The sequence below is a fragment of the Manis javanica genome, chromosome 10, assembly GCF_040802235.1.
Source record: "Manis javanica isolate MJ-LG chromosome 10, MJ_LKY, whole genome shotgun sequence".
Taxonomy (NCBI): Eukaryota; Metazoa; Chordata; class Mammalia; order Pholidota; family Manidae; genus Manis; species Manis javanica.
Window position 1 is genome coordinate 105,415,023 of NC_133165.1, and position 16,075 is coordinate 105,431,097.

The 16,075-nt window shown below is 48.7% G+C and overlaps 1 protein-coding gene across 5 annotated transcripts in view; it reads left to right on the forward strand.

The window, feature by feature from the left end:
• ABTB3 (ankyrin repeat and BTB domain containing 3) overlaps positions 1-16,075 on the forward strand; it is a 291,411-nt gene that overhangs the window by 240,030 nt on the left and 35,306 nt on the right. For 3 of the 5 annotated variants that reach the window (XM_037007082.2, XM_037007081.2, XM_037007084.2), the window contains 6 exons: positions 7,839-8,004; positions 10,150-10,239; positions 12,208-12,309; positions 14,174-14,267; positions 14,385-14,520; positions 15,219-15,439. In XM_037007082.2, the coding sequence (XP_036862977.2) occupies positions 7,839-8,004; positions 10,150-10,239; positions 12,208-12,309; positions 14,174-14,267; positions 14,385-14,520; positions 15,219-15,439 (809 nt within the window). The remainder of the gene's footprint in view (positions 1-7,838; positions 8,005-10,149; positions 10,240-12,207; positions 12,310-14,173; positions 14,268-14,384; positions 14,521-15,218; positions 15,440-16,075) is intronic. The other 2 variants (XM_073213790.1, XM_037007083.2) reach the window with 2 other exon arrangements.

Genomic DNA, 16,075 nt, shown 5'->3' on the forward strand with positions numbered 1-16,075 from the left:
GAAAATTAAAGAGTTAATATTTGTAAGTTTATGACATGCCTGGTACATGGTAAGGGCTAAGTATTTGTTGGATAAGTTAATGTGCAGAGTACGTTAGGGTCCCCATTTTACACGTGAGGAAGCCAGATGAGGTTAAATAACCTGTCTGGGGTTAGCGGCGCCATGTAACCGGGTGGCGAGGGCACAGCCACGGGATGAGCCCAGGCAGGCTTCCCAGCCCACACCCTTGGGGATGGGCTGGCAGAATTACACTGCAGCCGGCACTCAAGCTGCCTGGGCGCTGCCGGGGACCTTCAAGCACCAGTGGGGTCAGGATTGGCCCTGGGGTGGCAGAGAAAGAAAGGGGCCCTGGTTGTGGCTCTGCTATTTGCTTATTCAACTGTTCCAGAAACTCTGCTTTCATCAAGTGGAATTCCTATTCCCTGCCCTCCTTGACCTTTGCTGTCACTTACACTTTGCTTGCAAAACCATGCTGGATGCAGATGGCAGCCTTCCTGGGGGCCGGGGTGTCCCCAGTGGGAAAAGTTCTGCCTTTATTCTGACAAAATTTGTCAGATGACATTATCTAATTTAAGACCTAAAGCGGTGCTGTTGCTATAATGTTCTATAGTCTCCATGTCTCTGTATTTGTATGTTCTCTCCAAACAGTCTTGCCCATTGCTTTGTGATTTATAATAATGGTTATGATACGAGACCACTAACATCTAATGACAGCTGTAGCCTAAGCTCTGTACTCGTCCGAGCAGTGTATATAGATTATCTTATTTAATCCCCAACCCAAAATCTTGCAAGGAAGGTATTATTACTAAGCTCATTTTACAGATGAGAAAACTAAACAGCAAAGTGGTTAAGTAACTTGCCCCAAGATCACACAGCAGCTGAATAGCTGAGCTGCAAACCAGAGTTCATGCTCATAACCTCTATGCTAGCTTTAAAAGTAAAAATGAATACAATGCGTCTAAGGTCTCACCAGCTTGCATTTGTGATCGGGAGAGATCGACAGGATGCATCAACAACAGCCTGCCTCGGTGCCGCCTCCTTCCCAGAGGAGAAAAGGCAGTCACCTGCTACGATCAGGCCTGCAGGCTCTCTGGAAAACATCTTTCTGAAATCACATTCCTGAAGTGATAGGAGTCAATCTCTTGGGGCCAGGGCCCTTGAGAAATCAGAGAACCTGGTCACCTTGGACGCTGACCTCTTAAATGGGTCGGATTTTTTATGGCATCATTGAAAGCCATTTGAAGAGAAAACCACAAAGTTGATCACCTTCTGGTGAAGCCTCAGGTGACCAGCTTAATAGATTTCTGCACGAATAAGTCATGCATTGCACAGAGCATGCTCATTTGGCCAGGCTGCAGGGGTACCTGTTGGCAGTCAGCAGCACATCCTTCAGAGACTTCCCAGAAAGAGTAAATGGACCTCTGAGTCCTGTTGACAGGAATGCTGCAGGAATTAAGATTTCTCAGAGTTAAGTGTTCTAACCATCAGGATTGAACAACATTTTCACAGATCTTTATAGAAAGTGTTTCTCACCTGCTTTAATTTGCTTGTCTGCCTTGGGTGGTAAATTCGGTAACCAGAACCATTACTCACTTTGTGTGGCTGCGGGGTTCTTGATAAACAGATGTTGCCTGGGGTTTCCTTTCAGTGAATGATGGTACATGCATGGCTCACCTACCAGTTAATAATGGCTGACATTCTTTTTTTTTCTCTCTCTTTTTTTTTATTAAGGTATTATTGATATACATTCTTATGAAGGTTTCACATGAAAAACATTGTGGTCATTACATTCACCCATATTGTCAAGTCCCCCCATCCCGCATTGAGGTTAGTGTCCATCAATGTAGTAAGATGCCACAGAATCACTACTTGTCTTGTCTGTGCTACACTGTCTTCCCTGTGACACCCCCCCCCCAACACATGATGTGTACTAATCATTATACCCCTCAATCCCCTTCGCCCTCCCCCACCCCTCCGCTTGGTAACCACTAGTCCCTTCTTGGAGTTTGTGAGTCTGCTGCTGTTCTGTTCCTTCAGTTTTGCTTCGTTGTTATACTCCACAAATGAGGGAAATCATTTGGTATTTGTCTTTCTCTGCCTGACTTATTTCACTGAACATAATGCCCTCTAACTCCATCCATGTTGTTGCAAATGGTAGGATTTCTTTCTTTCTTATGGCTGAATAGTATTCCGTTGTGTATATGTACCACTCTTCTCTATCCATTCATCTACGGATGGACACTTAGGTGGCTTCCATTTCTTGGCTATTGTAAATAGTGCTGTGATAAACATAGGGGTGCGTGTCTTTTAGAATCTGAGAACTTGTATTCTTTGGGTAAATTCCTAGGAGTGGAGTTCCCGGGTCAAATGGTATTTCTATTTTTAGTTTTTTGAGGAACCTTCATATTGCTTTCCACAATGGTTGAACTAATTTACATTCCCACCAGCAGTGTAGGAGGGTTCCCCTTTCTCCACAACCTCACCAGCATTTGTTGTTCTTAGTCTTTTCCATGCTGACCATCCTAACTGGTGTGAGGTGATATCTCATTGTGGTTTTAATTTGCATTTCCTTGATAATTAGGGATGTGGAGCATCTTTTCATGTGCCTGTTCGCCATCTGAATTTCTTCTTTGGAGAAATATCTGTTCAGACCCTCTGCCCATTTTTTAATGGGGTTATTTGCTTTTTGGTTGTTGAGATGTGTGAGTTTTTTATATATTTTGAATGTTAACTCTTTGTCGGATATGTCATTTACAAATATATTCTCCCATACTGTAGGATGCCTTTTTATTCTGCTGATGGTGTCCTTTGCTGTACAGGAGCTTTTTAGCTTGACGTAGTCCCATTTGCTCATTTTTTTTGCTTTTGTTTCCCTTGCCCGAGGAGATGCATTCAGGAAAAAGTTGCTCTGTTTATATACAAGAGATTTTTGCCTATGTTGTCTTTTAAGAGTTTTATGGTTTCATGACTTACATTCAGGTCTGAACTGACAAACATTCTTGCAGAAAAACCACACTTTTTAAAAAGGAAAAAAAAATAGTTACGGACTGCAAAAGGTGCTAACAAGGGGAAGGGTGAAGTTGGCTTGGAGATGGGATGTGTAAACATGGGGGGGGAGCAAACCCTCCTTTGGCTGCACCGGTCAGAGAGGGCCTCCTTTGGAATCGAGATTCAAGCTCATACGTGAGGCGCAGGAAGGAGCCAGCCCTGTAAGGAGCTAGGGGAAGGGCACCCAAGGGGAGGGAACAGCAGGTGTAAAGTCCTGAAGGCAGGGAAGACCGTGGCCTGTTGGAGGGCAGAAGAAGAGGGCTGCTGGTGCAGAGGCCGGAGGATGGAGCGTGAGGAGGCAGGGCAGGGCGCCCACCTGCAGAGTCCTGAAGGTCAGGCGTGGGACGCTGGAGTCTAGTCAGTGGTGGGGAGGCACTGAAAGGTTCAAAGCAGGGGCGGGACATGGTCCTATTTTCAGTTTCTGCTCACTCTTGCCTTGGGTAAGAGACTGGTTTGGATGGAGAGAAGAATGAAAACAGGAAGACCAGGTAGGAAGCTTCTGCAACAACCTAGGCAAGGGGTGGTGGTGTTTGCAACCAGGATGTGGCAGTGGAGGTGGAAAGAAGTACCTGAATTTGGAGGATTGGGCGACAAAATCAATAGCTGATGAGATGGACACGAGCAGAAGAGAAGGTTCTGGCCTGTGCATCTGGCTAGGTAGTAGGGCCACTTACAGAAAGGGGATGACCAGGGGGGCCAGTGTGAAGGTTGAAAGGTAGACGTGTTGCTATCAAGGTGCGTTGTGGACATGCTAAATTTGAGGGGCTGAGAGTTGCCTGAGAGAATGTGCTCGAGTAGGTGGTTGTGTGTGGGGGCCCTCCAGCACCGGCCACTTACAGAAAGGGGATGACTGGGGGGCCAGTGTGAAGGCTGGAAGGTAGATGTGTTGCTATCAAGGTGCATTGTGGACATGGTAAATTTGAGGGGCTGAGAGACGCCTGAGAGAATGTGCTCGAGTAGGTGGTTGTGTGTGGGGGCCCTCCAGCACCGGCCACTTACAGAAAGGGGATGACTGGGGGGCCAGTGTGAAGGCTGGAAGGTAGACGTGCTGCTATCAAGGTGCATTGTGGACATGGTAAATTTGAGGGGCTGAGAGACGCCTGAGAGAATGTGCTCGAGTAGGTGGTTGTGTGTGGGGGCCCTCCAGCACCGTGGAGAAGGGTCAGGCTGGGTATCAGACCATCCGGGTCAAACCCCGGCTCACCGCTCCCCAGCCTGCGACTTAGGCAGTTTCCTCATCTCTGGACTGGGTTCCCAGTAGCACCCACATCGTGGGCTTGTTATGATGATTGTCCAAGTTAACACATGGAAAGAGCTTGGATTTCAGTAGTAAGTACTGAATAGATATTAGCTTCCTGTAATAATTATCATCATCATCTTAGCTACAGTCACATTCTTGCCATTTGTGTCTTTCTAATTTAAAACCAGGGCCTCTAGCTGGTAAGCGCTTCTCCTCATGTGCTTGAAACTGTTGGTTTACCGCTCTGGGAGTTCCGTGAACACAGGTGGGGTCTGTGTCTCCCTCTTCCCTAGCTCCTCTACACAGTAGGTATTACCCACACACAGTAGGTGCTCAGTAACATTTATCTGATGACATAGAATTTATCTTGACTCCAGAAAAAAATGCTTATTTGAGAGAGTCAGTCAGGCATTGAGGACAGCAGAAGGGATTAGACACACCCAGAAAAGAGGAAATTGTAAATTCAGTGACAATGACCATTCACAGCACCTTTGCTCCCAAGAGGGAGGTTCTTGATTTCACAAAGCAACACCTTCCAGAAGTAGCCAGTGGTCTATTAGAAGAAAAGTTTTCCTTGTAATCAGTCAAATCTGACAGCTCCCTGAGATTTGTGCACCCCGCCCCCACCCCCAATCAAGGCTTCAGATGCTTGAGTACAACACGGGTGGGCGGACCCCACCGTTCCCTCTCCAGAAGCCTGTGTGATGTTTGCCCCAGGACCTCAGCCTGGTGCTCTCACCCTCTGCCCTCTGTCCTGTCCCTTTGGCCGAAGCATCTTCCTTAAACCATCTTTGAGAGAACGTGGGTGCCTTCGGTGAAGCCTGCTGCCACACCAAGGGCCTCCCCTCCTCCCTAGAGAAGGTGCTGTCTACACTTCAGCAAGAACCCCCTTCTCTCTTCCTGTTCTTTTCAAATCATGGCAGGCGACTCTGCCCTTTCCGAGATTAAAAAACAGTTAAATTTCCATTTCAGGTAAACAGTGAATAATACTTTAGTGTAAGTTTGCTCCATGCAGTATTTGCTACAGTGTTTTTATTTGTAAATCTGGCAACCCTAGCTGTAAGATCACAAGTCCAAAGCCCCATGAACTGGGCTTTGTTGGCACAGCCCCATTTTGTGCCTTAGAAGTTCACATTTTGGGTGCAGAGGCCACGGTCCAAAGCTAGGTCCAGAATTCCTCAGCCTTCGTCCACCCCTGGGGAGTTACTGGGCTTCCCTGGAGAAACTTCCAACAGTGTTAGGTGGTCTTGGGCCCCCCACCAGCAGTGAAAAGGTCCTAATCCCAGATTTTAGGGTTCTGGTCTTCTCTGGCCCGTAAATACCATTCTTGGTTCATACCGGTGCTCTCATACAAGTAGGCCTTTGGAGGCCTGGCTTGATATTTAGTCCCAGAGGTGTGCATGCAGATTAGACCTCATAGCAATACCAAGCTTCCGGTCGTTTTTCTCTGGATTCTATCTTCACTGCGTCAGCGCCCCCTGGTGGCCAGAAGCAAACTCCTAGCATCTACTACCGCTGGCTGCCTATTTCCAGACAGCCTTCCACCCTAGCCTCCTCTGCCCGCAGATGAATCGTAAATCAGGAACCCAATGAGGGTCAAGCGCACACCCACCCCACCCATTTACTTAGGCCCTTTTAGTGGCTCACTCCTCAGGTGCTGTGTCCCAGATCCTGGCTTTGCTGATGAACAGAAGCCCTAATGCCATAAACTTTCTGGAACAATAGGCCCACTTATTTCCACCAAGGATAAAAATGATACCACCTCCCTATGCCACAAAGTGGGTTAGTTAGACGCAGGAATGTCACCAGGAGTTCTGGACACCTGCCTCCATGCCTCAGTATCCACGCTCTGCATCAGCTTGGGGAGGAGCAGGAAGGCGTCTGGGACAGCACTGCCTCCAGCTGATGCAAGGGTGTGGCCCAGTAGCCTTGGGGCAAGGGTCATAATCTACATGTTCCTCTGGGCAAGTACACGTGGAGAAAACAGAATCCACGTCCTCATCCCAGCAGCCACCGCCTTCATTCAGCCCTGTCCCTTGACACTCTGGCAGTGGTTTCTTCTGCCTGTTCAGCCAGTTCACTGAGCACTACCAAGTCTCTCTACCTTTAGGGTCAGCTGCCCTCAAGCCCACCCTAGAACTGGCCGTCCGATCATATCACACCCCTGCCTGCTTAAAAACCTTCCACGTCTTTTAAGGATAAAGTCTGGAGCCTTAAGGATTAAGTGAAGTTCCCCCGTAATCTAGCCCCTGCCTCCCACATGTCCCTCAACTCTGGCACTCTGCCTAAGAGTTTATGGCGAGAAACACTAAAACCTCCATGGCTGCCTCACATAGCCTGCCATGTCTCACCTCCGTACTTTCGCTCCCACTGGCCCTGCTCAAAGATCTTCTGCCCTCTCTTCTGTGCCCTGATGTAAGCACAGCTCAGGGGTCACTGCCCCAGGAAGCCTTGCCAGATCCACCTAGTTTGCTGCATGTCACTGATCACCTCGATCATTGCATTAGCCACACAGAATTATAATGACCAGTGTCTCTGCCCTTTCTGCTTCCTGGCAGTGGTCGCCAGGGAAAGACAGTGACGGTTGAGCTTTGCGTCTTCAGCGCCGACAGCAGACCTTGTTGCAAACAGGTGCTCCAGAAATGCTTGGTGATTTGATTTAATGACTGCTCGGCTTACCGTGAGAAGGAAGTGATGTCCTTTACAAGCAGAATCTGTACCCCCTTTTTGAATCTGTTGTTTCCACCTGCGCCTGCTTCCCTATCCTCTCTCACTGCGCCCATCTGGTTGGGTTAGTTTCCAGTGCATCTTGCACCCATTTCATCTTGCCAGTTCTGTGTCCTGCCTCTGCTTTGATGTAGAAAATCCACCTATTTTGCAGTCATTCAGTTAATGTTTTTTAACACCTGCACGTGCTGTGCTCGTCTGGCACTGGGACACAGAGGCACACTAGACAAGGTCCCTGCTCTCAGAAGCCCCCAGCCCGGAGGGGAAGTCAGATAAGGAAAAAGGCAATAGTATGTGCCATGATGGGGGCCCGGGGGACCGGGTGCCCCAGCAGATACCCAGGCTGGCTGTGCACAGACTGCCCTGCTTCACATCCCAGCTCAGTTGCGTGCCAGCTGTGTGGCCTTGGGGAAGTCCGTTATCTGTGTCTATTTCCCTATGGTTAAAAGAGGGGTAATGATAGTACTTACCTCCCGGGATCTTGTGCGGATGAAACTAATTCATTCATGTAAAGAGTTCCGCAGTGCCTAGCCCATTGCAAATATTAGGTAAATATCAGCCATCCTTACACTTAGCTCAGGATGCCGTGGAAGCACGGAGAAGACACACAGGACAGATCGGCAGCAGTTATAAAGGACAAAGGGTCAAAGTTATAAAGCGCAAAGAATCAAGACATCCATATTTTAACTGGGGTCTAGGAACAGGCAATTGATGCGGAAAAGCGAATGCAGCGTCTCCTTGGTGCTGCCTAACTCTCTCAGCCCTCAAGGACCAATCTCTGGGGAAGCCGCTGCACCCAGCTGACCATCTGTCCCTTCCGTAGGGCGGACGACTGCTTTTGTGCTTCTCGGAAACTGGACGCAGTGGCCATCGAAGCCAAGTTTAAGCAGGACCTGGGTTTCCGGATGCTAAACTGTGGGCGGACAGACCTGGTGAAGCAGGCGGTGTCTCTCCTGGGGCCCGATGGGATCAACACCATGAGCGAACAGGTACTGGGTGGGAGAGTGAAGTCACCCCCCACCTCCACCACATGCGCGGCCCCAAGGCAAACAGCCGGTGGAAACGGCAGGCACTGGGCAGAGGCTCCCCCTACTGGTGACTAGGGTGATTTTTTTTTTCCTGGCTTTTTTTTTTTTTGGTTTTAAAATATCCTATAAAAATATCCTTGTTCGTCTTTAGAGAAGTTACACGTGATCGTTGCAGCTGAAATGGAAAAGAGAGAAAAATAGGCCTATTACAGAAAGGAAATAATGTCATCACCCAGATAACCATCATTTATATTTAGTATGCGTCCTTCAAGTCCTTTATCCATCATGGTTAAAATTAGTTCTCTGCCTGCCTGTCTGTTACTGGCCAGTGTCACAGAACCAGTCCAAGCAGATTTTCAACAAACTTTCAGGATATGTTTAAGGCACACAAAAATCATTCTGGGGGACCCTAGGAGGCCCCTCAGATACAGTCAGCCGCCCCCAAGCCCCTGAAACTAAGGTATAGTAAAAGACTTAGGTGTCTACCACTCAGGAAAATACCCCGTGTGGGTGAAGATGTTACATACAGAGAAAACAAGAAGCAGTTTCCAATATGAGCCCCAGATGGAAAGTCACAAGGGGCAGATGGAGCTGCTTCTCACATGGGCAGCTCATGCATCTAGTTCCAGGGAAGGAATAGCTGCTAATAATTTTCTTGAGAAACACCAAGAAGCCCTAACACACACGTGTGCGTGTGTGTGCACTCACAGACATTTACACTGTTTTTAAAAGCAGGGATGTATATCTTGCTTTTTTCAATATTTTATATTAAAGATACTTTGTGCTAGTATTAAATATTCTTTTTTTTAAATAAATCACTTTTAATGGTTCCATAAAATGGTCATATTATTCTTCCAGTTAACCATACCTTGGTTGTTGGATATTTAGGTGGTTTCTAATTATTTTTATCTATAATGCTGGACTAAACATACTTACACAAGTCTTTGTTCAAATCCCTGATTATTTCATTAAGCAAATTTTTTAAACTGGAAATAGTGGCTCAAAAGCATCAATGTTTCTTAAGATTCTTCATCTCAAGCCACTTCCCCAGAGACTCTGTTTCCTTGTACACACCCTTCAACAGAATATGTGTTCCCTATTAATCTGTTACTTACCTTTTGCCTGTTTTCCATTGGAACTTTACTGTTTTTCTTCTTTATTTAGAAGAGCTCTTTACACATGAATCATATAACCCTTTGTTATAATGTGACACATATGTCTCAGTCTATTGTTTACCTTTTAATTCTGTTTATAATGTTCCCAATTTTATGTCTCCAGTGCTGTAATGATTTTCCTTTGTGGTTTCTTCCATTACTTTTGACTAGAAACAGATCCAGTTAGATGTCTTTTATGGTTTTAATTTTTTCTCTGTATCTCTAGTCAAACTAGAAATACTTTTTGTATATGTTGTGAGATAAGGCTCTAACTCGAACACTTACCCCAAATAGCTACCGTCACAACACTCTTTATTGAAAAATCCGTCCCTTCCTTCCGTTGTTTGCAGTGCCTTGTTTGTAATAAGCCGGAGTCATGGGCAAATAGAGAATCCCTGAAAACCATTCCTTATTCACTTGCCTTTTGCTTGTAAATGATAACGCCAAACCAGGTGTCAGTGATGTGGGCATGCTCAGAGGCAACCAGTTTCCCTTGACACTGACCAGCATCTTGTACAGAGCAAAGATGACACTTGCTATATTGTGAAAGAGAAAATGTCAAGGAAAACAGCATTTACCAGTGAGATAGCTTAGGGATGATATTGCAAAATCCAGAAAGTTCCTAAGAACTATTCATTGAAATCAGCCACTTGTTTTAGCAAACACTCTTAGGTCTGTTGCACTCTGAGACAGACAGACAAAAATCCTCCACTTTAAGCAAAAATAAATGCAAAAAAGGCAATTTATGTTCCCTTCTTGCCTCCACTTTGGTTTTCAAAATATAGAGAATTGCAACCTTACGAATTATAGGGCTGCATGTTAATTTTTCAATGCTGGGTTTTGAGTACACACACAGCCTCCTACATACACGTAAGATTTTCTGTTTGTTATTGCCGAGTGACATAGCCACCTTGTAAACCTTCTACATTCTCTGGTTTTTAACTTACCACAGGGCATGACCCCCCTGATGTACGCCTGTGTCCGTGGGGACGAGGCAATGGTTCAGATGCTGCTGGATGCTGGAGCTGACCTGAATGTGGAGGTGAGGGTGCAGAGGGCTGCAGGGCCCCTTGGCCTGGCAGTCCCCAGGAGAAGGCGAGTAAAGAGAGGGGGGCTTTTTCTCCCAAGAGCCACCTTAGAAGGTACTCAGTCCAGCAAATAGGTCAGACCAGATCACAGTTTTCTCTGTCCCAAGGCCCCAGCCCAGCCACACTCCAAGGAGCTGCCTGCATGTACATTTCATTTAAAAACACCCAAAGAAGCCTCAAGGAGCACCAAGTTTTCCTTCACTCATTTGATTGAATCTCTGATTCTCAACGCAAATCCATTCGTTTTGGGATCCGGACAGAGAGAGTGCTGCTGAGCCATCAGCCCTTCCCCTCTAACACAAAGGCAGCCCCTATTCCCTGAACAAGGTGCAGCTTCCCCCAGATCCTCTGCCCTCTCCCCCAAATCCTGCTGAGCTCACCTGTCTGAGTTGAAGCCAGAGGTCTTAAAGCTAATTGTGAAACTTCCTTGAGGTGGCATGGTAGAGCAGAAAACATACCCACACAGGCTTTGCGATTTGACACTTGGATTCAAATTCTGAAACTGCTGGGTCTTAGTAACTTGCTTACGTGCTTGGGCAAGTGGTTTCGCCTTTCTGAGCCTCAGTCATCATCTGCAACGTGGAGGAAAAAACCGCATTCATCTCAGAGAGTTGTTGGAAGCGTGAACCCAGAGTACTGAGCATAAGTTTGGGACTCAATTGTCTTGGTCCTACCCCTTTCCACAAGGTTTGCATTAGGTGGAATCATGCTTTGTGACCAGGTCTTATGCTGTGTTAAGAGCCACTCTATCTAGCAGGCAGATATTGGCGACCTCAGAGGCTAGGAAGAATGACACGCTGCCATCCTAACTCAGCAACCTGGGGAAGCCTTTTTAGTTCAAAATTAGATGCTCTTGTAGTCTTGTTACTGCACACATTTTTTAAAAACCAGTTTCATATTCATCTGAGGAAGGCAGGCAAAAGATACAGTTTTGGATCCAGAACCATTTTGGATCTCACAACCATTAAATCTTACAGTTTTAAGCATTGGGGATTTCTTTCCCCCTGTTATGAATCCCCAGGCACCATGCAGAAACACTGAAAGGGCGCCTTGCCCTGGGTGCTGGTGGGGCTCTCTGGTCCTGTCTAGCCCATCCCGCGGCTCCCAGCTCAAGCCCTCTCCCCTGCGGGTGATGAACTCAACTGTTTGGAATGAAACAGGTATCACGGTCCTGTGGCCCCAGCCAGGAGTGTTTGAAAGAAAAGCCACGTGTAGGTGCCAATCCTGCAGGACCCCAACCTCTAGCTGCCCTGCTGCCTCTCTCTTGGCCTGGGATGTTTTGAGGCCCGTATCGAAAGACCAGTGTCAGGTTGCTTATTCACCGAGTGTCCAGGGAAGGTTTTGTGCCCAGGTTCTCAATAGCACGCAGGTCTTTGTCTATCCGGAAGCCAGCAGAAGAATGACATGAGGACAGCGTGGGGTGAGCTGTGATCAGACGGTGACATTCCTCCATCAGTGGGGGGTGGTCTTCCCTCGCTTGAGAGCTTGAAGCAGACCTTCCCCTTGCCTGGGGTTTGCTGCTGCTGAGAATTTCCCCTAAAGGTGTGGATACAACAGTAGCGGCATCTCACGCTATCTGACATCCCGTAGCTCTCAGAACCACCAGCCTCCCTTAAGCAGAAAAAGGAAAAAGGCAGGGGAGCTTCCTCCTTGTAACCACCATTACGGTTTCCCCAAGGCACCTCAGAGGTGGTCAGAAGTCATCCACTTAACTCCTTTCAGATGAGAAGCAAAAGTGTCCCTATTCTGCACAGACAGAAGACATAAAGTCACTACCCTACATTACCAACACTTCCCAAGGCACCTTCCGGGATGCCCTTCTGTGCACCTCTAGCCCACATGCCCAGACACTGATAGGTCAGATTTGCTAGTCTAAGTATTGTGAAGGTCACATTTTGAAAATAACTTCAATTTGTTTATAGGTTGTCAGTACTCCTCATAAATATCCATCTGTCCACCCTGAGACCCGCCATTGGACGGCTCTGACTTTTGCTGTGTTGCATGGACATATTCCTGTAGTTCAGGTATTAATGTATTTCCCTATCCACACCTTTAATTTTACCTCTCCTAGCATGCATATTCCCTAAGAGATTCATATTGGTTAATTGCAGTTAAATATAGCATCATTGTATCCTATGAATGAATATATATGGAATGATCTACAAGGCCCAGCTTTAACCAATATGAAACTATCTATACTCACACGTAGCCTTACACACAGAGTGGCAAACCTACCAAGGTGTTCCCAGTTGCTCGAGGGTGGGGCCTGAGCTGTGGGTTTGTGGCTTTGTTTCCTTTGCGTGTCAGAACATGAACATAAGACTTGTCCACGGTGAGACCTTAGGACCTCCCTGTAAGTGTGACCCCAGTATTTGCATAGAGTCCAGTGGTTTTCAACAGTGGAGGAAAGCATCAAGTCAGCAAGTGAGCAGTTCCAAAAAGACACTTGCTTGGACCCCACTTACTGAGAGGTCTAGAGTAAGGCCTTCGCCTGTGTCTTCTGAAGCAGCTGCCCAGGTATAGCGAGATGTCCTCACCCAAGGTCCTTTGGGCATATGACTGTGTATTGCCTGCACCTTTTCTGGCCATTGAAGAGCTGGTGTTCAGTGAATAGCCATCCAGTACTTTGATCTTCACTTGCTCAGGAAAAACAAATCAGCATCCATGAGCCCACCTGGCCCCATCTTGAGTGCTGAGCTTCAGGACCCTCGGGGACTCACCTCCTTTTAGGTGGCCTCTTGGGATTACGCAGAGCAGGAAATTATGTTACAGGGACCACTAGGCAGTGTTGGAATTCCACGGGGCTCCTTTGCTGTTTCCTAGGGCGCAGGAATCCTGGAGACAGGCACGAAGGCATGTTTCCAGGAGGCTGAGTGGGTGACACAGCACACGGAGATCTGGCTTTTGCCTGTAGAATGTCGTGGCCGGTCCCCTCCTAGGAGGACTCTAAGAAAGAAAGGATCAGAGGGCAGCCTAGTGGGCACAAATGCCATCCCTTAACACGCAGTGGTATCCCCAGCCTATAAATCAGGAACAGAGCAGCGGGCAGCCAAGCAGAGCACAACAGAAACCAGGCCGCCTCTCCATGGCAGGCGTACAAGTCATGAAATGCCAAGTAGGCAGCCCCCTCCCAGCTGCGCCCCCAGGTAGCCCTGACTGGGTAGTAAAGAAGGCACATTTTCCCCCTCATTTTATATCAGCGGTGCTGACAGCACATTCACTGTGGGGTCTGGCATGGACAGAATCTCTGTTCTCAGGAAGCCCAGACATCTTAGGGAAATGCCCAGAATGGAGTCACATGAAGCCAAACTCCTGGCCACCTTAGTAGTTGACCTTGCTGGCCAGGAAACTTAGCATTTGCTAAACTGTCCTCAGAGCCACCACAGTATTCTAGAAGGGATTCTCGCCCTGCTTGGCCCAGGGGGTCCCAGGTCCTTCAGAACCCCTGAGATTGTGTGGTTCTAAGAGGGCCCTTTAACGCTCTCCGAGGTTTTGTGGACCTGACCAAGTAAGGGAGTCTTCCAGCACTCAGGTGCCGTAAGCATCTAGCTCAGGGTTTCTGGAAACTTTAATGTATATGAAAGTCACCTGAGAACCTTGTGAAACGCAGACCCTTGCTCAGTTGTTCTGGAGTGGGGCATGAGAGCCAGCATTTCAAACAAGCTGATGCTGCTTTCCATAGACCACCCCTCAAGTGGTCTGAGGCTGGTAGAAGATAAGAGAGGCTCTCAGTTTATCCTGAGGAGCAGTTGCCTTAGCCCTGTGCACGTGGTCACCGGCCCCGAGGGAGGGCAGGAGCATTGACACTGCACTGATTTCCACCAAGTTGTGACGCCGCCTCACGGCGCATGTCCTGTCAGCGTCTCAGTGAGCACTCTTCCTTCGCAGCTCCTCCTCGACGCCGGGGCCAAGGTGGAAGGCTCTGTGGAGCACGGCGAGGAGAACTACTCAGAGACGCCCCTCCAGCTCGCAGCTGCCGTAGGTAAGAGCCGCCGACTCTTATCCTGGCCAAGGGTCTCCACCACCCTGCTCCTCCTTGTGTCTGTAACCGTACATCTCCCATGATTCTCTTATAAAACCCCCTCTTCTGGGCTTGCAGGAAATTTTGAGCTGGTTAGTTTGCTGTTGGAGCGTGGCGCGGATCCCCTGATAGGAACCATGTACAGGAATGGAATTTCTACAACCCCCCAGGGTGATATGAACTCTTTCAGCCAGGCCGCAGCCCACGGACACAGGTAGGCTAGGCTGGGCCAAAGCCACAAGGTCCCCAGTGGTGCTTGTTAAAAATGCAGATTCCCAGGCCTACCCCAGACCCACTACCTCTCTGGATGTGGGGCCCAGAGGCAGTCCAGGCCCCAGGCCCAGCCAGAGAGGCCATAAGTGCCAGCTTTCTGCAAAGAGCCGACTTCCCGCAGCACACACCGGCTCAGACTGGCTTGTGCGTCTTGTCCGCACCAGCTTGCACCTCACAGAGACACCACTCTTTGCCAGGGTTGGTCACAGTGCATCACATTGGCCATGTGAACTGACAAGAACCCGTTTAAAAAGTAATAAAAACTCTCAGATTTGGTTCCTTCCCACCTTGTTTCCTTCAGGATTTACCCCATCAGATTTTATTACACACAACCTCAAGTCAAGCAAATTCACTGTGGGGGCAGTGCAGGCTGACAGATAGAAGGGCAGAGTTCTAGAGCCTTCTAGGTATCTGAGGAAAGCACTTGCCTGCAAGTTGGCCTCAGGAAACACAGCGAGTCCCTCCCTCACACCTCCTCCCTCCCCAAAACCCAGCGCCTGCAGGCAGGCCTCTGAGACCCCCGCCCCAGGGTAGGTCCCATCATTCCCTTGTCCCAAGTGAGTGGTCTCCCCACTTCCCCCGCCCTGGCAAAGCCCTTCTCTCTCTGAGTGTCTTCCTCTCTGGGTTTATGATTGACAGGAATGTGTTCCGCAAACTGCTCGCTCAGCCAGAGAAGGAGAAGAGTGACATCTTGTCCCTGGAGGAGATTCTGGCTGAGGGGACTGACCTGGCGGAGACAGCCCCGCCTCCCCTGTGTGCCAGCCGCAACAGCAAAGCCAAACTGAGGGCCCTGAGGGAGGCCATGTATCACAGCGCTGAGCATGGCTACGTGGATGTCACAATTGATATCAGGAGCATAGGTCAGTCTGGGCACCCTCCACCGCTGGGCGCAGCACCACTGCCTGGCTCTAGGTCTGACGTACACACACACACACACACACACACACACACACACACACACACACACACACACACACACCACTGCCTGGCTGTAGGTCTGACGTACACACACATACACACACCCTCCCACATGGGCCCAGGGAACTTCTCATCTGCTGGTTGGAGCACTTCCCGGCTAAGACACCCACACTGCCCCCATTGACAGCAGCATCCCGCCAGGCCCAAAGACCCATTCCAGGTCATCTTTCCATGATCCTCAAGCTCTGGACCCTGAGCATTTGAATCACCTGGGAGCTTGTCTGAATACAGATTGCCAGGCCCTACACCCAGAGGCTCTGCTGTTGAGGGTCTGGATGGATAAAGGCTGGAAATCTTTATATTTAACAATCATCCCAGGTGGTTCCCAGTGGTTGGGGAATTGCTGCCTTAGAGCCCCCAAATCCATGAAGCAGCAGGTGAGGAGCAGCTAGGATGCGGGTGCCCCTTCCTTACCAGGGCTGCACCCACTGAGTCGGGGGGCAAAGCCACTTTCAGGGAGGATTAGGGGTGGCCCTTCCTTGGGTGAGCTCTCCCAGCTCCATCTCTCCTGCGTGTCT